The sequence below is a fragment of the Eleginops maclovinus genome, chromosome 18 (assembly GCF_036324505.1).
Source record: "Eleginops maclovinus isolate JMC-PN-2008 ecotype Puerto Natales chromosome 18, JC_Emac_rtc_rv5, whole genome shotgun sequence".
In the NCBI taxonomy this organism is placed as follows: domain Eukaryota; kingdom Metazoa; phylum Chordata; class Actinopteri; order Perciformes; family Eleginopidae; genus Eleginops; species Eleginops maclovinus.
The window spans coordinates 5,810,596-5,836,745 of NC_086366.1; the positions used below are offsets into that span (position 1 = coordinate 5,810,596).

General features: G+C 41.7%; 1 protein-coding gene across 1 annotated transcript; it reads right to left on the bottom strand.

The window, feature by feature from the left end:
* Positions 1-494: 494 nt before the first annotated feature.
* Positions 495-22,206, bottom strand: tiparp (TCDD-inducible poly(ADP-ribose) polymerase). The gene is made up of 7 exons (XM_063907181.1): positions 21,951-22,206; positions 19,441-20,479; positions 9,901-10,090; positions 8,788-8,975; positions 5,687-5,992; positions 3,318-3,575; positions 495-1,705 (listed from the first exon to the last, which is right to left on the bottom strand). The coding sequence occupies exons 2-7, from the start codon at positions 20,451-20,453 to the stop codon at positions 1,516-1,518; spliced, it is 2,145 nt and encodes a 714-aa protein (XP_063763251.1). The 5' UTR covers positions 20,454-20,479; positions 21,951-22,206; the 3' UTR covers positions 495-1,515.
* Between the last annotated feature and the right edge of the window lie 3,944 nt (positions 22,207-26,150).

A 26,150-nucleotide genomic window follows, 5' to 3' on the forward strand; every position in this document is an offset into this window, starting at 1 on the left:
ATATCCATCCGCAGAAAGAAGTCTGGTCGATTAAACGTCAGCCAAGGACAACAAACATTAGTTTTACTCCGTGAGAGGACAAACTCTGGATTCATGATGGCTACAATATCCCCAGCAAATAAAAGAAAGTACGAGTACAAGAGAAGGAAAAAGGTTAAAAGACAGAAAGCTGGACGTTAGAGGAAGAAGACAGACAGGAAGTGAACATTTACAGGAATTTTAAGTTACGTTGCTGTCGCTGCAGTTCCCGCTGTCGGTAAGCGGTGGAACAGACTCCTTTTTGTTAGCAGAAGCAATACGAACAACAAACTTACAAGTAAAGCTGCTTTTATACATTTTCTAAATCGGTTTCTAATAATTGAAGTTAGCGTAATGTTAATTTTGCATTTGCCCAATCAAATTACCTAAACAGATTGAGAAATTTTGGAAACACCATTACTGCTAAATTAACAAATACATCTGACATGAATAGAATAAAGCACAAAGTCATTAAATAGTTTTTCTTTTAGATTCTTTATTAAATCAAGGTTACATTAAACTAACATAAATAATTTTTTTATGAACAAAAGGCACACAGTTCAAATATAAACAAAGAGGACGTCTGTACAGTTTCAATAAAACATGTCTACTGTCTCTGAGAGAGAGAGCGGTCCAAAAGAGATGAGTTTCGGGGGCGGGGGCGTTATTTGCTGAGGAGACGCTACAGCGCCGCCGAGTCTCAGCGGGAAACTGTTCACTCTTCAGCCCCCCCGCCAGGAGCTAAAACGGAGGGCGCAAAGGCATAAACGCTGACCAGGCACAGCACTGGTGTCGTGTGAAACCTCTGCCGGGAGGTTTTCTTTTTCTACGGATATGTCATCCCGCTGAAACTCGCGTCCAATGTCCGTCTGAGGCCACAAGATCCATTTACACTAAATTAAAAAACACGCAGCACAAACAAAAAAAAACAGGGTCCGGAGGCTGGGTAAACGAGAGTAAGACAATGACGGGGTGGAGGGGTTAATGTTGTGTGGTTGGTTGCTGCCTCCTCGGGATAATGCGGCCGGTTTCACAGTACTGGCAGGACGCTAACTGTCCTAATGGGGAGTTCAGATACAGCCATACGACTAAAGTCAAAACACGGTAAGAGGACTCCGTTTGGTTTTTCCTGCTTCTGCTCCAAAAAAATGGTAGGTAGATCAAATCCTGTCGTGATCACCGCTAAACTCCTGTGGAGCAAAGTCTGGTCCGTTGTGGCCGCTCACCTCTGAACACTGGATGGTGTCGTCCTTTTGTACGTCCAGTTTTGTCCAGTTTAATCCACTTCCTTACAGTTCAGTTTGGTCGGATCCAGCAGATGTGTGAAGCCCAGTCCGACAAAGAGATTCCAATAGAGTCTGTTTCAGCAACAGTACTCTAAATATGACCTTGTGAAACTGTTCCTTTTTCATCTTAGGCGGGAGACTCCACCCGCCTGTCACCGTGACGAATTGTAGGGTGAGGATTTCCAGATACACACAGTCCCAGGTCTGAGGCTCACACAGCGACGGTGCCGGGTACCTCCTCGTAGTGGATGATGAAGTAAGGGTAGCTCTGGTCGTCGTTGAAGATGACGTAGATCTGCGGGTCCACCCAGTTGTCCACGCAGGAGTCATAAAGGTCACTGGAGGGGTCGCGAAGGTTGATGGGTGGAGGTCTTCGCATGGAGGGATTTCCTACAGTAAACCTGTAAAACATAGAAGAGGAGAGTAAGTTAAAGAGGCCTTGGGGTGTGTTATATAGGTTTCTGTACATGTAAATGGTCTGCAATGGCTAAAATCCCAAAGTTCCAGAACATAGTGACATCACTATGTAACACGCCGATTGGCTAGCACTTTGACACATTGTACGTGATAGGCTAAGAGGCGGGACATCTCTAAGCAGTTGAACGATCAGAACATAGCCGGCCAGCTATCCAATCAGAGCAGACTGGGCTCTGGTTTCAGACAGAGGGTAAAAGAGGTGCTGCAGCAGCGGCAGTATGAGAAAAATAAAGAGCTTTTTGAACATTAAAGCATGGAGACATGTCCCAGTAGAGACACTAAATACTAATATTAATCTAAATGAGCAGAATATGTCCTCTTTAAGTTATAACTTGTAAGGAATTCGTTTTTTGATTTATTTGTTGATTATATAACCAGCAGTCTGAGAGTTACTGAAGAATAACTCTTAAAGAAGAGTTGTTTAAATGTAATGATTACAAGGCTGCTGCTTGTCTGTGTGTTTGAGGGCACCTTAAATAATACAAGCATATGCCGTAAGTGCACGAAACAAATGTAGTATATGATATGAGGACGGCGCATTGTAAACCAGATTGTTTTTCTCCTTCTTAAATATTAATGACAAACCCTAAAGACTTCCATAAATCTCTGTCTTTGTTCCACTCTCTCTGGGTCATACATAAAACATATTAAAATAAGAACATTTTAAGCTACAGACAGAAGGCGGGGCGGGTTGAGTGCCAGATACTGTTACAGTTAACCCTCGCTGTGCAGATAACTTCTTTATTGCACGTCTGGTGTTCAGGGAGGGGGAGGTGCACTGCAGACTGTCTGCTGCACCATCACAGAGCTGGGGAGGTTGGATGGGTGCAGCCAAATCAGCTGTTTTACATGTGTGGAGATTTGACTTGCGTTTTAAGGGAGTAGCGTGAGCCTTAGCATGACTGACTGATGGTTTATGGAAAAGAAGCTCCGGATTTCCATGATCCAAATAAATAGTCGTGTGTTCTGTACATGAATCTTGATAAAACTATGTACTAGAGGGAACATATTTATATAAATACATAGAATTAGGGACACTTGTAACCCCTCATAAAACCAGGATACATAAAGCCTCAATAAAGCATTCAAAACTCTAGTTAATGTAATGTGAGGGCAGGGTCAGTTTGAAGCCAATAATTACAAAGCTTGGAGAGAAATAGAGAAAATAAACTATGTCAAGAATACTTAAAGTTAGTGATCAGGCTGGAACCAACCACTAATGCTTATACAGATTATAATAAAGTGTCAACAATAATAAAATAAGCAGCATTTTCTGCCATTGTTGTCTGAAAGATTACTTCCAATATATTTTCCACATTTTTGAAATTCAAAATAATTCAACTACATTTTGCAGACTAATCTAAATAATGATATTATATAAATTACAAATACTGAGATAAAACAACAATTCCCCATCACAACAACTTATTTTCAGATAAATTAAAATAAAATGATCCTTGTTTCTCAAAGATAATGTCTTGTTTTGTCTGTCAGCTGAATTTTCCTAATTGAGGGTCATAAATATCGCATACACACCTTCCAGTGAGGACTTTGGCCAGGAACATGCAGTGGACTCCTTTGGGCGAACGCTTGGAGAAGTTGTGCGAGTACACAGCTTTGCGGGCGAAGTAGGAGCCCTGTCCGAACATGGTGGCGTGTTTTCCACACACTCGGGGGTCGAAGTTGTGTTTGCAGATCCCCTCCACCACGTCGGCGGAGGTGCCGTGGAAGAGGTGACGCTCGCTCAGCAGTCGGTCCATCTCGGACAGACGCCTAGACATGTACTCCTTCTTCCTGTGGGGCAGAGCGGGACAGAGAGGGAGATTAGTTCATTTTATTATTACCATTTCTTAACTTTAACAACACAAAATTAAGCCTGTGTATTTGGAAACAAAATATGTATCAAGACACCAGGGTTACAATTGAATATATTGTGAGGAGGGGGACATTTATTCTGATATTTTATTATATTTATAATATTAATATTATATTTTTTAAATCATTCATCTTAGTTGAAAAAATTCCTTTTTTCATGCAATTAAAAAATATGTATTTGCAATAATTTAACTCTGTGTAATGTGCTTAAAATCTTTGCATGGACACTTTTAATATCAATTTCATATCCCAAGAAAGGTGATACATTTTACTATTTTGAAAATAAAATTCGGAATTAAAAAAAAGACTTTTTAAAGAAAGTTTGAATTGCAATAAGTTAAATCCATACGTATACATATATATATTAATTCCACACAAATTAAATCACAATATCTCCAGTGTTTCTATTCTTTGAGATAAATCAGAAAAATCTTCCTTATTTAACAGGAAAAAAAAGCTCCTGCAATTTTTGCAAGGAAAGTTATTTGGAAAATTAATCTCCAGTGTTTGGATATTTTCTTTCCCCCTTGACAATAAAAATTTAAATATTAAACGTTCTGTACTGTTCTTCTTTATGAGACTCGGCTCATAGACAGATCATCACTCAGGTGATGAATTAGCAAACAGCTTTTACCTTCCCAGATCTATTCAAAAGTTGTGACCACAGCCTTGGTGACTCTCCACTTTTTGGCTTAATCTGTTTCTTCAGCCACCCACCCACACAACCACACACACACACACACACCATGTGGAGGTTAAAAGCTTGTCTGAGCAGTAAGGCTGTGACCCTGGCGTGACCTCCTGTGACCCTGGAAGCTTTTGACCAGACGCAGACACACACGCATTAATACACAAACGCACATTTTCAATGTCATGCGATCGATTTTTGTGTTGACGCTGCTCAACTTCCTTTCTTCTAAAAAGCAAACACACGCAAACAAGCTTTATAGCTTCCCTTTCATAAGTAGGGGAAGAGGAAATCAACTGATTCTCACACACACACGGCTAGTCATTGTGAAAGCCTATGGTACCAAGCAGTGTGTGAGCGTGTAACTGTCACAGCTGATGGAGGCAGATCGTTGTAACCGCAGCGGTTGCGACAGGAGCATCATCCTCTCCAAACATCTCCCTCTGTACACGTACACACGTACACGTACACGTACACGTACACACACACACACACACACACACACACACTATTTCTCTGTCCCCCCTCTCCTCACATTGTTCTTCATGCACCTGGTGTTTGTCATCTACAAATTCTGCAAGTTAATATGCAGATGGTTCAGAAATGTTTCGAGATCAACAGAAATCTGGATCAAAAGCTTAACGAAACATGTTTTTGCCACAGTGGCAGAGGAAGCAAGGTGTAACAACACTGCTATGACATTTTGTTACAACGTTAGCACCACTTTGGGCAATAATAACATCCCATAGACATCAACATAACAAGCATATCTCTGTGCTTGTCCACCACTTATAATCATAGCATGCTCATGACATCAGAGCTTCAGCAGTAAAGCAGAGTAACCTTTAATAAAAACAACAATAAGTCACACGCCACAGTTGCAACACAGCACATTGTAGAAGTGTGCATGCAAAAGCATTGAAGATACTAAAACCGGACCACAGTGAACTTTGTAATGTTCTGAAACAGGGTGTCCTTGGTTATGATCGATGGAAACGCTGCAGGATTCTGAGTTTAGATTAAGAGATGATCAGTTAAGTCTCCTGCCTGCAGCTCGTTCAAAACGCCGCTGCTATCACTCAGGCCACACACCACCAGTTCATGCTTCCTCACCGTCCTACCTGTTCCCTTGCTCCGAGCTATTTATCCAACCTTTGTATTGCCTTATATCCCTTACCGCTACTGCCCGGGGAGATCAGGGCTGCAAACATTGTCTGTTCTCATAAAAAACTCTTAAAAGAAATTGCTTTCATGTTATTTTTATTCCTGTTTTATAACTTCTGTTTTACTCTGTGTTCTGAAGAGTGGGGCAGTATAAAAAGTCAAATGGTCCCGGACTCACCTCTTGTATTTCTCCCAGAGGAAGGGGTTCTGTACTCGCTGGATCTTCAGGATCCTGAACTTGGTCTCCGACACCGTCTTGTGGAAAAGGCTGTAAACCGTCCTGTAGCTCCGGTCCTCGCGGGACACCGGCACCTGCAAGAAGTCCTGGCTCATAGTCATGGGCAACCACGTTTCCGGAAAAAGGCTGGGGGGGTTTGTGGTGGTCGGCGAGAGGGGGTGCGACACGGAGAGTTCCATGGACGAGGAAGATGAGGATAAAGAGGAGGAGGAGGTGAGGGGAGATGAAGAGAGGCCACCCAAAGTCCTAGAGAAAAAGAGAGAGAATGTGTTCAAATAAAAAATGTACAGACTCTTTAAAGGTTTGGGACACACACATTAATACATCTTTCTTTGCTTTTTCCACTTGAATGTGGTAATGCTTTTAAAAAATATATCTACAAATGTTGTGCTTATGATGGGAAAGGGAGAGCCTTAAATGTGGAGAGCATATACATATATTATTACATTTAAATAACTTGCAATCAAGAAGTCAGAACAGCTTGGTTTTACTTTCATTACTTTTTATTCAAATGTAGGAAAATATAGCATTAATTATAGATAATAAATAATTTTGAACTATTATACAATATTTTATGTCTAGCAGTTAATTTTCTGAGGATTTTCAACCTCAAAATAACTATAACCAATCAAGTTGACCAATCAGAGCAGACTGGGCTCTGGTTTCAGACAGAGGGTGAAAAGCAGCGCTGCAGCACAGGCAGTATGAGAAAAATAAAGACCTTTTTGAACATTAGAGCATGGAGACATGTCCCAGTAGAGACACAGCATACAAATCTGAACCTGAAATTGAGCTGAACCTGTCCCCTTTAATCTCCTACTATAAACTAGTCATCACAGTCTCATCAACACTCCTTTCTTCACTCCCATGTGTTTCTGATCAAAGCTGCAGCGCTACGTTCAACTTCACCGCCGTGTGCTGCAACACGTCCAAAATCATATTGCTCCAACTCTCAACAATGACATCACCGCTCCAAAGCAGCCGCCGCCGACCAAACAAAAACAGCAGGGAATGAAACGCAGACCCCCAACAAGACTACAGGGAGGCGAGGGAGAACAGAGAGGACAGAATGAAAAAGCCAATTGCGGAGCTGTCATGAAAGTGACAAAAAGCTATTGTAGCAGTCGATAACAGTGGTTTAGCTGTCACGTTATCGCTCTCTAAGTGTAAATGCTGTTAGCCCTATCAGCCATGAGTGTGTGTGTGTGTGTGTGTGTGTGTGTGTGTGTGTGTGTGTGTGTGTGTGTGTGTGTGTGTGTGTGTGTGTGTGTGTGTGTGTGTGTGTGTGTGTGTGTGTGTCGCCAGGAGACTGTGATCAGAGACTCTCTAAGACAGTTTTCTCATCTCTCTTTCTCTCTTTTATCTCGTCTGTCCGGCCTCCATCTGTCCCCCAAAATCGATGTCTCTATTCCCCCCGCGAGAGAGATCACAGCACAGACTGCAGCAGAAAAACAAGTGTGAAATGAGAAAGGGACAGATAACAAGAGAGTGATGGAGACGCAGAGAGAGAAAAGAGTGAGAGGGAGAAGGTATGGTGCGGTGAACAGGGGGGAGGGAGAGATGGCTGAAAATAACAACGTCGGGGGGGAGAGGGACGACAGAAGGATCGGGAGAGAGGAAGGGAGGGTGCCAATCAAGCTAATGACCTCAACCTCAAAGCCTAGCACACAGTGTTCCTGATACACACACACATACACACTTATTCTGGTCACTTGTGAGGACACTGCTTTGGAAAAGCAACTTGAAGCATCATTGCATTTTTGTTTCTAAAGTGTATGATCTGCAAAATGATTAATAACAAACAAACAAATTAAGAAGTCCCAGGAACAAATCCCTCCAAATTCCAACTCCTCACAGTTACATGATAACACCGCTTCACTCAGCAGCTCTCGACCCAGTCTGGAAATCATTTATTCTCTCTCTCATTTCTACCATCTAAGTTTCTGTTTCCATCTCTACTGTTCTCCATTTTGTCTCCTCTCTGGGCCGTCACTGGCCCTGCGGGAACAGATCGTGCTGGGACACTACTGCAGTTGCCAATTCAGGCACACAGGAAGTGAAACACTCTGCAAACCGGGTGAGATGACTCTACTTGTTTCCAATCTGGTGTTTCAGGAATAAAAAAAGGCTGAAAGAGGAAACTTGAAATGTCCTCAACAAAAACTGACTTTTATCACTAGTTATGAAACAAATAAGATTCAATATGAATCGAAAAGATGTTTTACTCTTCCTTTAACGTATTGCTCTCCTCTCTCTGTGTACCTCTGGTCTCATTTGCCTCATTATGTAATTATTCAGGGTCAGACTTCACCCTTCATTCTGCACAGGGCAGGTCTCTTCAATGCACCAAATAAAAACCTTTGTGCAGCCGCATTGGAACGGATTAAAAGGTGAACGTGGTGTTCAGACGGTGTATTCAGCCGACTATGAGTCAATTCGACATTAGCAATGTGTACAGACCTCAGTGTGCCTGCGTGTCTCCAAACAGGGAGTCACTGAACAAAGAGAGCCACAGGGAGACAGTGTTTTCCATACTAAAGAGTGTGTAAGAGTGTGTGTGCGAGTGTGTGGCCAGGAACTAGATGCAAAGTTGAGGACTTTGTTGTAATGCTCCACGTGGCGTCATATCCAAAATACGCAACGTTCTCTAACCAGGTTAACATCCGAACGCTAAAGGAACATCGAGGTTTTAATAGGAAATAACTAAACATGGAGAAGCAGCGTTCTGTTTCTATGCTCCAAATATCTGTAGCAAACTACCAGATATCTGCAGGGCCGCTGAAAGTCTCAACTTAAATTCTGATATGATATTAAATTAGACCTAGCTCAAATCAGAGTCATTTGGAGGGAAATATGAATGTCTCTACAAACTTTTAGAGCAATCCATACAATAGTTGAGCAATGATGGGCAGAACCACTATCATCCTTAAAGAAAAAAGTTTAAAAAAAACACTCAGTAGCCTCCAGGCTCGACCTCTACATGACCATATCTTCTAACTTTAGGCACAGGTGGAAGAAAATCAGGTGTTAAATGTACTTACTGTAGGTGTGGTGTAAGCATCACAGAGGACATGAACATGGGCCTCTTCTTGATCTGCCGCCTGAACCCGAACACGGCGTTCTGCTGGAAGCCCTCCCTGATGTTGAGGATGTACTGGTTCTGCAGCGTAATGAAGCGCACCTCCTTAAGACCCCTAGTACTCGCCTCCTCTATGAGCTTCACCACCGGCTGTGGAGGGGAAAGGTAGAAGGGGAAGAAGAGATTAGACTCTTTTGTTTATCATGTTGACTATTGTGCAATTTTCATTCAACCGTGGAAGGAGGAAGAGAGAAATGTCTGTGATGCGTGGGGCGATGTTCAGATAACAAATAGCAGATCTGATAACAACATCATCATGGGACATACTTAACGTCGATGGAAACAGTCGATCATTACTTGTTTGGTGAAATAAATATCTTCCGGAACAAACTGACATCACTATCTAACACTTGTGCTTGTATCGGATAGTACGGATAGTAACACATTCTACGTGATAGGCTAAGGAGCGGGACATCTCTAAGCGGTTTACCAATCAGAACAGAGCCGGCTACCTAACCAATCAGAGCAGACTTGGCTCTGGTTTCAGACAGAGGGTGAAAAGAGGTGCTGCAGCACAGGCAGTATGAGAAAAATAAAGAGCTTTTTGAACATTAAAGCATGGGGACATGTCCCAGTAGAGACATAAAACACAAATATGGAGTTGGAGCATGGCGAGCACTTGCACTGTCTGCAATGCAAGTTGCTACAGCAGCTAATATCGCGCATTTTGCTCACCCCTCAGTGAAGTTGTCTGTAAGCGGCAGGAAGTGAGGGAGAGGTGAGCTAATTATTTGAGGTCCGATAAACACTAAATCAACCAAATAGAGCTAGGAATAGACATTCAGTTTATACATCCATCACGGAGTTGCACGGACCTACTTGATGCTTTCATCACGTACAAGTGGTTGTGATTAGATGTAAACTGAGTTGGCAACACTATATCTGTGCCACAAGGGATGTGTATATACGCGTCTGTGTGTCTAAATCAATCCCATCACAGTGGCTAGACAATCAATCCGTGTCTGCCCTTGCGTTCATAGAGCGTACATACAAACACACACACATCATTGCTTACCTCGGAGTATTCCCTCCAGCCAAAGTTGTCTCTGCAGTAGTACTTCCACACTGTGTGACAGCTGGGGGTGGGGTTGGGGTTTGTTGTGGGCACGGGGTGAGGGCTGGCAGGAGTGGTGAGTCGCCGAACGCGGTCAAATTCCAGGTCACACACACGCATCGCACTAAAGTCTAGGGAAAACACACGACCCCTGAAACACAAAAGTTTAAAATCATGGTTAAAAACAGAACTCCTGCAGTCAGTGGGGAAAAAGCATAACGTGCAGTGACACTGTTAGCTAACATGTGGCCGTGTCATGGTGACCTTGTATTTGAAAGATTGTAATTCCATGAAACCTTAATTTGACCTGAGTGCCCTGAGGCAAGACGACCAAAACCTCTAATTGCTCAGTCACAGTGAGTCACAGCATGACAACATCAACCACATGACTAACATGTAAAAATGCAGAAAATAGAAGGAAGCACACACACACACACACAAAATGGATGAACATAATGATCCTAATTTAGTTTTTAGATTGACCAGAACATAAGACATGCAGTCAGGATTCAAATCAGATGAAATACTGCATAAGGAATATGTCATTTATGCTATTTTACGGTTTAGCATGATAGCTGTAGGAATATCTGAGATGACAACACTGAGACTTTTCTCATGTAAATATAAGGCTATCAGCTATAAGCTAAGCTAACCAGCAGATAAAATAAGTAACTGGTTAGCTTAGCTTACATTTTGTCAATATAACATGTTGCTAACTGTAGCGTCACATTAGCTTGCAGCCATGAGAGTGGTATTGTTCTTCTCCCATATCTCTCTGCAAAAACGTGAGAGAGCATATCTTCCCAAAATGTCCTGGTATGGCCACATTTGTCCCTCTTATTTTGGGATACTAGTAGCCAAGTCAAGATCAGATAAAAAGCAACATCTTTGCTAAATGCTAAACCTCCCTTAACCCCTCTCAAAAAGCGTGGGTCATACCCCCGTTGGGTCTGTATGTTCTGAATGTGCATGTATGTGTGTGCATCAGTCGCTCTACATTAGCTCTCCATAGGGCCTCTGGCAAATCCTTTCTGGGTCAGACGTACCACTCGCATAAATGTGGGCATCGCAGACTGGCACGCTATGCCATGGACATCCGCCAGACAGAGATGCAGACACAAACACACACTTCCAAGTTAACACACACATATGCATCTACACTACACAGCCACATGCAAACTTTACAAAGCACACAAAAACACACAGCTTGACAGTGTTAATGGGCTCATTGATCTTTGCCGGGAAACTAATTGGATGTCACACCAAAGGTTAGGCATCGGGGAGTGTGTCCGTCTGGAAATGTGTGTGTCAGAGTTTTGTTTCCGTGATGTGTGTGCCTTTAGGTTTGCTCCAAAAAAGCATGTAAATTAACGATGTAATACTCAGAAAAGCTGAGTGTGTGTATGGACCTGCTGAGTAATATATTTCAATGGCATGAAGAAGTGAAACCTCATCTCATAATGGGAACTGTAATATAAATATTCAGCTTCATCTACTTTAAGTGCAATTACTGGTCACTGAGGTCAGTCACTCTTGTGATAAGAAGTGCTTAGTCATTGTCCGAAAACAAACCGATATGAATAATAATTATATAGACAGTTTCAGGAGTCTGGGGTTCTGCTAAGTCACACTTTGGCTGCATCTCGTTGAAGAGGAAGTGAAATAGAAATGTGTTCACCAAGCACAAGCTGAAACAAAACAGTAACTACACGGGGAGTGAGTCAGATGAAGAGATTACCAGAAAAACAAGACAGGCACATAACGCAGATGTCCTGGAGATATTTTTTTAAACTGCATTCAAGTATTAAAGAAACTGAGTGAGAACAGATAGACAGAAGAGAAAGGACGGAGGAAAGGTTCTCCAAGAAACAAGTGTGTGAAAACAGAACATCCTTTTTTGCACCTCTGGTCAGCCTGTTCTCTGCTGCTCAATTTGTTCTCCTAATGTTTTTTCAATTTGTTCTGTCATCTGTCTACTCTGTTCCCTGTTTCGCAGCTTCTCTCTGTTCTCTATGTATTGAAAAGGAAAGATGCACCTGCTTCTCTCTTTTACTCTGCCTCTCAGTACAGAACAGTTTCTGGCTGCGATGCTGTGTTGTGATGAAAAGAGCTTCTATGTGTGTGTAAAACCTAGTCACACACACACACACACACACACACACACACACACACACACACACACACACACACACACACACACACACACACACACACACACACACACACACACACACACACACACACACACACACACACACACACACACACACACACACACACACACACACACACACACACACACACACACACACACACGTCTCCAAAGAGGTCAGTCAATGATTTTCAAAGCCTTTCACAGTGTCCCCTCCCTCCCTCCCGGACTAGTTTCTAAAAATAAGATTCCACCAGTTAAATTAAGTGCACTGAGATTCGGTACTTTCAAAGCCGAAAGCCAATCAAAAACTTGGACAGAGACACGGAGAGGCACTCCCACTCTGGCATGGCTGACACTTTCAAGACCACGCTTGAAAAAAAGTCGGGTGGTTTGAATGTTGTGCACACATGAAAAAGTCAACAGAAAAGGCAAAGCGTCAGAGAAGGTTTACAGGAAAGAAACGTGCGAATGGAAAACCCTGACTAGGGAGGGGTGTTTGTATGCTAAAGGTGAAATAAAAAAGGCCCTTAAGGCAAAGCACATGGTGCTAGAAACGCACCAAACCAGCTCTGTTGCTGCAGGTGTTGCAGGAGAAAGAGTGTTCAGCAAAAAAGCTTTCCATAGATAAATAAAAAGGTAAAAGGGGCCCTGGCCTATTGTGCTCCTTTCTAAGATGACCTTCTTTACTTCAGTTTGTTACTAGTTAATTATTCTTCAGTAACTTGCGGAATACAAACAACATTGCTTCTCTGGAGGGAACATAGGGATTTTAGCCTTTGCAGACCATTTACATGCACTAAAACCTATATAACACACTACAGGAAAGGGAAAATTCCAAAAAGCAGAACTCACTACACTGTCCAAATGGCTGTCCATTCCCCCACACTGGCTTCACACACACACACACACACAAGGACCCGCATACCAGCATCAGTCATGCTATTGCAAACGTCTCAGGCTAGGAAAAAAAATAACACGAGAGCTCAGTCACTCGCATATTTTTTCGACAGATTCATGTACACACGGGCAAACTTCACCCAGTCACGCCTTGATAAGTCAACCCAATCTGCTGACGAAGGCTTGTTTCTCTCACACACTCTCACACACACACACACACACACACTCTCACTCTCACGTAAGTGTTATTTCCTCATGTCAGAGCTACCTCAGTTATCTATTCAAATGTGGCTCATTTGATTTTTTTGCAAACAACATGAAGTCAGTCACACAAAGAGAACAGGAGTAAATGTCTCCTGCGTGTCCCGGGTCATCAAGTGTATAATGTGAGTGTGGTTTTTAGCCCATAGTTCACCTCCCATTAAATGTTCCGCTCAGGAAAAATGTGGTGTTACATCGGAAGACAACCGAGCTTGACATTAAAAATAACACTTAATGACACTTGAAAAAGAGATGATGAGCATGATGAGTGCTGAGGCAAATCTCACACTCACACTCACACACACACACACCTCAAGGCCCCCGAGGGACATGTGAGGGATTAAAAAAAAGGGAGATACAAAGACGGAGAAGGGAGTAAAAGAGGGGGAGGAGATGTGCATGAACAAATATCATAAAGGAGGAAGAGGTGGAAAAATAAAGGCAGACTCTGAGTAATAGGAGCAGAGCGACCTAGACCTCGCCCGACTGATTCATGGCATGGTCTGACACGAGACACACACACAAACACACAGTCTGATTATCTCGCCACCGCCTCCTTTCACACGCACAATCACCACCGGCAAACAAGCTTCTCGTAGACACAACCATCCTTGATTTTCTTTGATTCGTTATACAATGAGGTGACATGGAATCCCCCTGCGATATAAACACACACACACACCTTGGTGTCAGGTCGCTCTGCCCTTGGAACTCGGTGACTCTTTATGTCAGTTAATGACAAGCAAGGCTTTTTATCACCTGGCCGACAAAAGAGACTCTGTCAATTACACACACACACACACACACACACACACACACACACACACACACACACACACACACACACACACACACACACACACACACACACACACACACACACACACACACACACACACACACACACACACACACACACACACACACACACACACACACACACACACACACACACACACACACACACACACACACACACACAGTTTTTCAAGCCCTCCTTACATATTTGGTTCTGAATGTGTGTTTTCCTGTGACATAGGCGCAGATTTCATGTTCCCTATCCCCCCCACACACACACACTCGCTACAACAAGCAAGTCTGGAGCGGAAGATTATCACGGTACAACTTTTAAGAAGCGATGACTGCGACATTCCTCCTAACTGCTGAGTTCATGACGAAGGAGGATTAGCCGGACCTGCTTATCATATGGATGGGATTAACCTGCACTATGGGTCATACACACATGGGAACAGCTCGGCGCAGAACACAAACTCACACAATGAGCCGTACAGGACATATGATCAGATGCAGACCCATACAAAAAACCACTCCCTCTGTACCTAACACACACACACACACACACAGACACACACACGGCAGATGGCAAAACAGGCCTGTGTTGCCATACCGACAGTAGGGCTTGTTAAGTAATCTGCTGCTCTTTAGATCGCTAACGATGTTATCATTTGGCTGTGGTAACCACGGTGATGCCTTCGCCCTGTGTGTGTGTGTGTGTGTGAGTAGTTGCGTGCATGAGAAGATAGGCTGGGTTGCGTTTCTAAAGAAGAGTATCAAAAGAGCTCACACACACACCCAGGAACACACAAAGCGAAGAGTAAATGTGTGTACGCTCTGCACACATTTTGCTCCAAAGATACTGGGAGGGCAAATCCTTTTTTTACTTCATTAGTTTGTAATAAGTCAAAAAGGGCCCTGTTCTGCTCATTTTCAGATTAATAAAGGTATTTGTTCTCATACTGCCTGTTTCCACCCTCTGTCTGAAACCAGAGACCAATCCTATAATGCATAATTATGTATTATGTTCTAGTAATGTGATGACAACTGTTTTTTCCATCAACTGTTATTTTGTTTTTCAGTGTTATATCATATCACCCCAACAAACCATTTAAATAACATTCACATCCACCTGAGGCAGCACCACCACCTATTTAAAGTCCTATCCTGTGGTGTAAATAAACTGTGGTTTACAAGACGACAACACTTTGAAAAAAAAAACACTACGCATTCCGGGATTAGCCAGTGTCGACTTCCTGTCGCCGAAAAATGTACAAACATGGGAGCGTTGTTCGTCAGAGAATTTGTGCGTGTGAATGAAAAGGTTTTACGTCACGCCAAGTGTTTTGTTTGGACTTTCAAACCTGTTTTTACGCAAGAAAAACACATTCTTTAAGAGTTTCAGGAGAAATTTGGGCATGTTGTAAGTGTCATTTTCTGGCTGTGTCAAGACTCATGACAACCAATTAATAGAGAATATGTTAGAGGTTGACTTAACCCATAAAATGAAACATAGGAAAACCAAACAAACTGCTTTCATAGCTACACAAAGATTGTCCTAAATAGTGCATATTACAGGTTTCCTACACCAAAAGTGATAATGACGACAAAATCTGTCTTGCATTTCTACTGTAGTGTCAGTTGAATATGCCAGCTGTTCCTTTAAGAGTGTGTGAGGGTGTCACACCTGGGTGTGCAAAGAATGTGGGTTAACACCACCAGGTGCATATCCTGTTTGTGGAGCAATCTACATTTTGCATAGAGTTTCAGTTGAAAAAAAAGGGAGTCAACAAGTCACATAGACATACAAATCTTACGCAAACGTGCGTGTGTGTGTGTGTGTGTGTGTAGTGTCCACACAGACATAAACAAAAGCACACACACACCCAACCTTCTCTAACATTTGGACTGAATATGATGTGAATGTATGTTCATTTTTCTCCCATTAATTTTCTAGTTTATTTGGGAGTTTGTCCTGCAAAGGTCTAAGGACAGATGTCGGGCAATGCTGTACCCCTTATAAAGTCACCTGAAACAAATGTGTGATTTGTGACTCTGGGTTATATCAATCAAATTTGATTGAAAAACTTGGATGACAGTTTGAAAGAGTATGAAGGGATAACGCTGTGTCATTGTCACTTGACACGATTCGGACGATAAAGTCACTATGAGAGGGTTAAACCTTATCTGATTACATTAGAATGGTGGCCTACAACGGCGAAAAACACTTCCAGTAGGAGAAACAAGACGCACTATCAAAACTGACGCAAACGCCGTATATTAGGGATCATAAAAATGGACAACTTGAAGCCGGACCTTCTGCACTTTAATCAAACAACACCTATCTGCATGTTTGCTGATTTTGGGATGACAGTTAAACTGCTCACTGTAACTGCAAAACTCAAGTGACCGCCTGAAGCTGTGAGACAACTCGATCTGATAATGGATTACTCCACAGTAAACCTTTCAAAACAAAACATGCTGTAGTTGATCGGATAATAAACTGATATTTTTTTGAGTTTGTAAAACTACGAACCAAAGAGTTAATCGAGACAATGTGTGTATGTTTAACCTCTTTCTGTAACTATAATAACTATTGAAATACTTCTCAAACAACTGCCCGAAACGGTGAGCCGGTTGATTTTTTTAAAGGATTCATCCAAATACTGTTTAGAAGAACATGCTATAACATGCCCATAATCTGTTGAGGACTTTTTTGTATTTAGTGGGATAGTAAAGTGCCATATTTCTGAGATTGTCACACGATTTTGAAGGGGGGGATTGTGAAAAAAGCCATAAACCAAAGAAATGATTCAGAATATGAATCGTTAATGAATGTTATCCCTAGTCGGTACATAGGCAATTAGCCTATGTCTGACAACAGCTTGCAAGATTTCCATGAACATACTCACATGACATCGTGGTAAAACATAGGGTTAATAATAAAGTAAAATTGATAAACAGAATAAACAAGGAAGCAGCCGGGGCTCATAACAAGGTGCTCCCATGTTGTGTGAGAGTGTGTGAATGTGCCTCCATGCAGAACAGTTTCACAGGAAGCGGTGCATGCTTCTTTATGTACTCCCCACCTAGGCTCTTCAATCGCATGCATGTGTGTGTATCTATGTGGGTGTGTGTGAGAGTGAAAGAGAGGTTTATCTCTGTCTACTAAAAGGCGTGCGTGTCAGCACGGCAAGCCACTGAGCTCCGCTTCATGCGAGCGTCTGCGTGCCAAGCAGCAGTGTGTGTGTGTGTGTGTGTGTAGTGTGCATGTCTATGACTGAGGGAAGAGGAGAAGCTGCCAACTGCGTCTGTGACCGCACAAGGCAACAAAGGGGTCAGGGAAGTTCACAGCTTTCTGCCGTGAGTGCTGCAAAGTCTCGGCCAATCACACGGGGAACAGGGAGATACAGGAAGTAGATAAAAAATATGCAGTGTTGGAAGAAGTACTCTGATCCGTTACTGAAGTACAAACACTATGGTTTTAAAATATGACAGTATAAGCCTAAGCCCTGATTTAAAAATGATACTTGAAGAGACCCTATTATGCTTTTCCCTTTCCTAAAGTATGAAAGTGTGTAAACATGTCCGAGTAGAGGCACAACTAAACATCAAAAGTAAAAGCACTAGTCATGCAGAGGGATCTTTTCACACTATTATATTATTATGATTAATTATTATCATTTAAGAACATTGTAGTTTCTCAGTGTGGTCAAAATAAAAATACTTGAACTAGTGTGGATTAATACCACAGTACTGCATTAAACCATATGTAAAAGGTTAAATAGTTGCCTCTTAAATGTAGTTGATAAGAAGTATAAAGAAGCTTAAATTGGAAATACTCAAGTAAAGTACAAATATGTTTAAAAAGAACTTCAGTAAATGTACTTAGTTACTTTTCACCACTGGCAAATATGTGGAGGTGGAGTGGCGTGACTACACACGAGTGGGTTAAATAAAGATGCATGTCAGTGAAACATTAACTAGAAGAAAGCCAACCCTAACCCAAAACACACACACACACACGCACGCGAGGTCAATAGACTGCTACACACTTTTACGGTAAGTGTGACAGGCAGATTCATGCGGCTGCACGACACCACATACAGGTTTGCAGAACAGCTGTGAGGTTAGTCAGCGTTGGCGAAACCAAAGAGGAAGCTGGCCGAGGTCTACTGTTTCCAACAACCAGAAGTGCTTATCGCTCATAGGCAGCTTTCTGCTCCATTGTTGCCGTGTCAAAAGTGTCAAATATTAGTTAATTCATGGGTACTTGTGACATGGCAACAATTTCCCTAGATCAACTTACAACACAGTAGTCTTTTCAGCAGGATTTACCAGTAGTGGAAAGTATATTCACGAAAATATTTCTGCCATATTAGTACTTAAGTATTTCCATTTCACACTGCAACTGTTGCACTTTTACTCTCCTACATTTATTTCACGGTGACTTTGTACATATAAAAACATGCGGATATGGTTTTATTCAATTTGGCCCACACTGACAAACAACTATACTAAAATAGGCTTACATGTATAAAAACACGAGTTAATACTTGATACTGGTAGTACATTTAGCTGATGTACTTTATACTGAAATATATGAAATGGGTCATTGTGCAGAACGAGTACGCTTACCTTTTGTACTTGAAGTTGACGCTAATACTTTGTTGCTAGTACTTAATTCAGTACTCTTTTGACATATTTGTATTTTACTGAAGTATTTCCATGTGATGCTACTTTGTACTTTACTCCTCAACATGACGTGTTAACTTCTGTCTGCTGTCTGAAACTGATCATTTAGTTTTTTGGAATCGGAAATCCATTCTAAATAAAGCCAAAAACCATCAGTGTTAAGATGTAATGAAGTACATTTACTTACCTACTGTACTGTTTTGGAGTATTACCATTGTATGCTATTTTGTTCTTCTATTGCGTTTCATTTATCTGATAGTTTTAACAGATTATAGAAAATATAAATCAACTAATAATTAAGCATATTTTTGGGGGTTAAGATATCCTGCAGCAGTATATAAAGTTGTTTAAATGAGCTCATGATGAATGCATGATAATCAGGTCATTTCATATATAAATATAATTCTGTAAAGGGCTATTATGCACTATAAGTACTTTTCATTTTTGTGCTTAGCGTTTATTGTGATGCCGAAACGTTTGCTGTTTTACTTAAGTAAAGTAAAAAGTCTAAGTACTTCTTCCACCTCTGATTTCAGTTCCCATTTTGAGTTGATTGAACTGAAAGTGAATGAACCCCCTCGCCCACAGGTACGAACACCAAACAGAAATGCTGCTTCCCTCCACAGCAGGATCTTATATCTAAACATAGATTATCACAATATAGAGTAATACAGGTTTCAGTGAACCGGAACACTTACTGAAACTTGAGTCTGACTTGCTCATTGTCTGGGTTGCAGTACAGCCTCTCCAGCTGTTCTTGGGAGTCGTCTGCTATGCTCTGCCACGTCTGGTTGCTGCTCCGGCGGATCTGCCAGTAGTAGGGCAGCACAGTATGGTGGTGGGCACAGTCATTACCGTACACACACTGTCCTTGGAGGAAATCCACACAGATGTCCACCGAGTCTGACTGGTGTGTGTGGTACTGGAGCTGAGTGAGCAGCTCGAACACCAGGTCTAGGGAGGCCTCCTCACTCTTATCCTCAAATAGCACTCCTTTGTCAGGCTGCAGAAGGAGGGCCTGGGGGTCCTGGGTGCAGTCTTTGACCGGAAGGGTTTTAGCCCCAGAGGTTAAGAGGTCATTGCTTTTGATGCTCCCCTCCTGGTGGGGAGCCTGGGCTGCAACAGTGGGGCGTATATCCCTGCCGGGGGCCGGTATTGTCACTGAGCTCCCTGCTGCTCTGAGGCTAGGTTTCGGCTGAAAGCAGGGGCTGGCGGGGGTGGGATCTGGGATCTTGGGTCGCTCCGCTCGCCGCTCTGTCTCCTCCAGCTCTGCAGTAGTATCGGCTATTTCCACATCACCATCCCGGGTCATCAACCCAGCCCCAGATGTGGTGTCCACAGCAGCAACCGGGGATTTGAGACACACCTGGCCCATGCAGGTCTGTTTCACCACAGCTGCTGTGCACAGGTTTACCGGAGTCCGACTCGGCTGGTTCCGGGGAACAAACATCCCGTCCCCGGACACCAGTGCGTCCGTGCTCAGTAATGTGGTCAGGATGGGATCCTCCAGGGCACGGTGGAGGCATTTTGCATCCAATTTCCTCTGCTTCTTCTTGAAATAAGGTTTCACCAGAGGTATTTTGTCCGGGAGCCCCACGATCTGCTGTTCCGTAAAGTCTTCCCCTTCGCCCATGTTCATACTCATATCCAGGGAGATACCAGTCGGTACACCGTCTGCGGATTTCTGGAGAATGTGCAACGTTTTATCCATGTTGCCCTCCTTAAACCCTGACCGTCCTGGAGGAAAGAGAAAGAAAAAGAGAGGTAGTCATAAAAAGATAGCACCTATAATCTAATAATCTTAGTTTCCAGGGTGAAGTCATCCCGATGCATAAAGCTGTGATTAATAGGTGTGTTGGTTTGCAGTAAAAATAAATGTGAACACTCATCTTTCCTTTTCTGGAAAGGAAAACACTATCAATGCTGAAACGAAACCAGTTTAACACCCCCAGCTACAACAAACACTGATCCCCAGTGGTGGGAAGTAACTAAGTACATTAACTCAAGTACGGTTTTGATATATTTGTACTTAACTTGAGTATTTCTATGTTATGCTACTTTATACTTCCACTTCACTACATTTCAGAGGCGAATATAGCTTTTTTTTCTCCGCTACACCTATTTAACACTCAGTTACTATCTCCATACAAAAACACATGATCTGATGTTGATATGATATAAAGCAGTACTAATCTACAGTCTTTCGAGTATCTTGGTCCACATCGAGAAAACTATAATGCTCTTACATGTTTAAAAACAGGATGAAATAATACCAATATAAAACCATTGAATTTGCATAATGAGTACATCAGATGATAATATTTCTGTCCTTTTTATTATTCTGAAATGGGACATTGTGCAGGATGAGTACTTTTGTACTAAAAGTACAAAAGGTTTCTAATACTTTTTTATTTTAGCCGAAGTAAAATGTTGAAATAAGGACTTTTACTTTTAGTGGATTATTTTAAAACCATGGATCTGAGTACTTCCAAAACACTGAACCCGTAATGACCCACATCTCATATCAGCCACATTAAAGCCACATTACAGGCTGTCCTCGTGTATCATGAGTCCCGGAGAGGAACGGGTTCATGAAGATACTTGCAGCCGGTAATTGAAGCGGAATAAATATGACCTAATCCTGATGTAGGGAATTTGAGAACAGAGTCACCAGTTTCAGATTAAAATGATTTAAAAATGGGAATATATGATGGGTGTTTCGCTGCTACTCTCTCTGGTGTGTGTTTGGTCTCTCTCTAACGTCATGCCTGTAATTACAGCTGCGCCTCCGAGCGAGCGATAAAATCATCGCTGTAACGAAACCCCCCCTCTCCAGGGACCGTATATTTTGATCACGGGAGTCCGATACGCGGGCCCTGCCGTCTACGTGCCGCTTACACAGCTCTGCCCGAGCAAGTTTGCACGTAGGCTACAGTCGTAGCCCCCCCCCCCCCCACACACACACACTCACAGACAAACACCAGGCACTGCGGCGGAGCAGCGACAAAAGATAAACGGGGCACCCCGGAGCTTTATTTCAACACACTCGATAACAAACACTTTTTAAGCCAATCTGTGCGCAGTTTAACCGCGTTAAAACCCGCATAGAGCAGCCCCGCAGTGCGAAGGATGATTTGTTTTGCGCAGTTTTTCCACCGGACCCCTTGTCGACATTTCTCAAGACACAACGAGACGACAAAAACCCTACCTGCGCAACAAAGTCCGCCCCTCTCCCCCTGCTCTCGACACTCTTCGCTGCGTAAAATCCAGTGCGTACATCGGCGGAGCTCCGTATCCAGTCTGGAGATTAAAGTATCCGTGTCTGGACTCGGTCTGTCCGGTAATGCTTCCTCGTGTTGCTCGCTAACATGTCCCTCTCTTTGTATCCTTGTACCGGATAGAAGGGAGCAGGAGAAGAACGCAGACCGACAAAGAGCGAGGCACAGCTGTGTGGAGAAACGCTCTGCCTCCCCGGCTCCGCAGCGCCAGGCCCCGCCCCGTAACCTGCTCACAGGCGGGGCTTCAGAGGGAGGGAGGCGTCTGCTGGTGAGCGGAAGGAGCTGCATGGGGGCCTGGAAACCCTCGAGGGGCATGTATGCCGGGCCCCGGAAGTAATAAAAAAAAGTGGGCCAGATGTCAAGAAATTATATATTAACATGTGATTATATAAAATAAAAATGGAGAACAAAATCAAAACTGAATTTAAAATTATTATTTGATTATATTGGCAAAATATCACATTCACAAGAGTCGTTTTTTCTCAAGATGTCTCCCATAATTATTGGATTCTTTAATGAGATGGGACTTAATGAAACATTTTAATTTGAATCTAATTATTTTTTAATCTTTGTAAAGAATCTTTGAGAAACAATCCCCAAATGACCACGTGTGTTTCTATTCATTCACTTAATATATGTATGTTTGTATTTACTTACATTTTTGTGAATTGTGTTTTTATTTATTTGTTATCATTTGTTATATATTTTTTGTATTTACTTACTTGCGCCTCGATTTGATTTTAATATATGAACATGGATGGGATCTTTTTTTATGTTGTTGTTGAAACTAAAGAAGAACATGGGAAAACATGTTTATGTGCAACAAAGTAGGTACAATATGTGCAGATGTCATTTTTTGTTGTTGTTTTTCTATTCAGTTATTTTCATTTGTGGGGAAAATGTCACATTAATGAGAGGAGATGGACTGACTGAATTTGACCTAAAAACAATATTGCACGAGTATTACAAATAATAGAACTGAGAAACCAACGAAAACCAACTTTGTATTTGACACATATTTATAATGACCTTGTGTTTTTTTTGTAAAGATATATATTAGCAGTTGTGAGATACATGTGGAGAGAATAGTACAGTATGTATCGCTTAACTGTAGTGAAAAAATAAAGAAGTAAATAATCCTCTGAAGCGATAAGCCTTGACACTGTAGATAGGAGATGCAAATTAGGACATTTTACTGTGTAACTTTGTGTAATAATCTGTCTCAAACATTGCACAATCGTTCAATTTCAATATTTTGTTGATTAAGATCCTGTAAAAGGTTGAAACTACTTTGAAAACACTCAGATATCTTATCACAGAAGATTGTTTCATGTGAGAATAAACACTAAACTGGCTAACAGAACAAAAAACAGATATAAAAGAGAATGAGTAATCTTTTAAAAATGCTGAATTTATTGCTCTCTAAAGGTATTTACTCTATGAAGTCCTGCGCTGCTGATCAGTCACATTTCCATACAGGAGTGTGGTGTTTACTGACTGAGTGCGTTGAGTCAGCGTTGCTCTCTTCCTCCCTGTTTCACCAAAAGCAGTTTTTCAGTAAACCGGCTGCACTGCACTGCCTTCGGCGTTAGTTTCGCTGTGTGCAGACAAGCCTGCTCAACCAAACAGTTTCTAAAGAGACGATTTCTCTAAAGGGCTGGGACAGTATAGAAACCTGCCAAGTAGTTACAAATTAAAAAAAATACAGGGTTTCTTTCTTACCTCCTAATGTTTGCTTACTTTATTTTTACGCTGACACATATTTCTTACCACCTCTTTATTAAGTGTTTTATTTTTGCCTTTTATTTGCACTGTAAGACTAAAGATGAGGGGCTGTTAGGGAAAGTATTCAGAAATACCATTCTCATACACTTATGAAACTCTCTCAGACACACAACTGAAACCATAATCATTTACAAACATTTGGGAAAATATCTAACAAACACATATATGAAATGGTCTTACACACACAACTGAAATCCAAATACGCATGTGAAACGTGAACGGTGAAAAGTTCAAAAGTATTTTCACAAGTGTTTCTAAATTATTTTGGTTTCAGTCTTGTTTCATTGATTGTGATTTCTATATTGAATCATTTTAAAGGGGCCCTATCATGCTTATTTCCAGGTTCATATTAGTATTTAGTGCCTCTACTGTGACATGTCTCCATGCTTTACTGTTCAAAAAGCTCTTTATTTTTCTCATGCTGCCTGTGCTTGCAGCACCTCTTTCCACCCTCTGTCTGAAACCAGAGTCCAGTCTGCTCTGATTGGTTAGCTGGCGGGATCTGTTGTGATTGGTCAACGGCTTCCAGATGTCCCACCCGTTTGCCTATCACGTACGATGTGTTGGAACATTAGCCAATAGAAGTGCAAGTGTGACATAGTGTCACTTTGTTCCAGAACTGGGATTTTAGCCTTTGAGGACACAAACACCTATATAACACACTACAGGAAAGGGAAAACCCCCAAAAGCATGATAGGGCCTTTTTAACCAATCTGTGTCCATCTGTGAAAGTAAAAGAGCCTGCTTTGGTTATACTATAAGTTTACGCTATAATTCCTATTATAGAGACAGACTTTCTAAAAACTAGCTAAGGGAACACCTACATCTAAATGTTCAATCAATCATTTAAACTTCCTTATGTTTATTGCAGCATTTCTCTCATTAAAGACGGGAGATGACAGGAATTATTCTTATTGTTTGAGGAAATGAAACATCAGGAAATTAAAGTCACCCTCATTTCCCACTCAGGATCCCTGGAGGAGTCAGTATGGAGGAAACACCAACTTTAACATGTTATTCATAACAACCATTACCTATTAATCAACCCCCTCAATGTTGTTTTAGCATCTTCTAACCACCATTACCTCCCTGAACTTTAACATCAAAGGTTATGCGCCAAAGCTCTTTGCATTAGAACAGATCTCTGGAAAATTTCTAAATCATTATTTCCCTTCTTGTTCAGAGGTTTGTGGTTCAAGAGGTCAGAGATGAACAGATACGTGTTACCAATGCCGTCAAAGCAGTTTCAATGAGGGTTAGTAATTGGCAAATTACAGGTTTGCTGCAGAAGACACAGTAGAGCTGACGTATATGAGAGTAATTGCCCTGGTTCACATACCGGCAGATCTCCAGCATTCCTCCTCGGCTGACATGCATAACGATGTCCCATTGTTCAAGTTTTGACTTGTCTCGGAGGACGCCCTATAAAAAGAGATACCTGCCTGCCAACTGCAGCTTGCTTGTTGTCACAAAAAAAGTCAGTGAGTGAACTCAACACATGAAACAACAAGTTCTCCTTTCATACAATAGAGAAGGAGTGCTATTAAGTTTAAAAGGCTGAACGAGAAATTACAGAAATACTAATCACTGAAAGGTTATAACAACTTGTTCCTTAGACTTATCAGTATCTGTGCTGGGAGTATTTATTTAGCACACCTAAGATAATCTCACAAATACAGGATCATGCTTAGACTTGTGAAAATAAGAAGAACCAGAAAGCACATGAAAGGACATTTGGGGCAGGTCTTTAAAAAGGTTTCACAGCGTGGAAACATAAAAATATTCATTGAGGTAATTGGTGTAGGATGGCTGGTGTGCCACAAACAAAGATTAAAGTCTTACTGTATGATTTCTGCCATTATGGGAAGTCAGTTTTCTCTCTTTCATGTTCATTTTTAACAGAAAGTTTTCTGAATTTTTCCCACTTATGTCTTACTTACAGGTTACATTCTGCATAAATACTTTAAATAGATTTTCCTGCTCATTTCCTTACGCCTTACTCAAATAACCTTTTAAAATGCAGGTATTTAAGTATGTGTACTTAAGTACATATTGTGAATACTCCACTACTGGTAAACCTCACTGATATAACAGACAGCAGTGTGATTCACCCGAGACTATTGACTTGTTATGACTAAAGCTCGAGATATGTGTAACCTCCAACGCCCATAACAGGTGCTTCATTTTGTAAGTGAGCTTGTTCCATTCTTCCAGATTAAAACTGGTTCTGTATACCACCTTTGAGCTGTGCCAAGAACGTTTCTTTATTACTAATTGTTTTGTGCAAGAGATTAAACATCATGGTAATAAAGGTGTTCATGGGCTGTATACAATAGTCACATTAG

Bases quoted from the DNA above. Each gene is read 5' to 3' on its own strand.
- tiparp (XM_063907181.1), bottom strand. From the start codon at position 20,453: ATGGATAAAACGTTGCACATTCTCCAGAAATCCGCAGACGGTGTACCG. The intron at 10,091-19,440 runs GTAAGTGTTCCG...TTTGTGTTTCAG, and splicing joins CAAGTCAGACTCAAGTTTCA to GGGTCGTGTGTTTTCCCTAG. The intron at 1,706-3,317 runs GTGTGTATGCGA...TATGTTTTACAG, and splicing joins GCCAAAGTCCTCACTGGAAG to GTTTACTGTAGGAAATCCCT.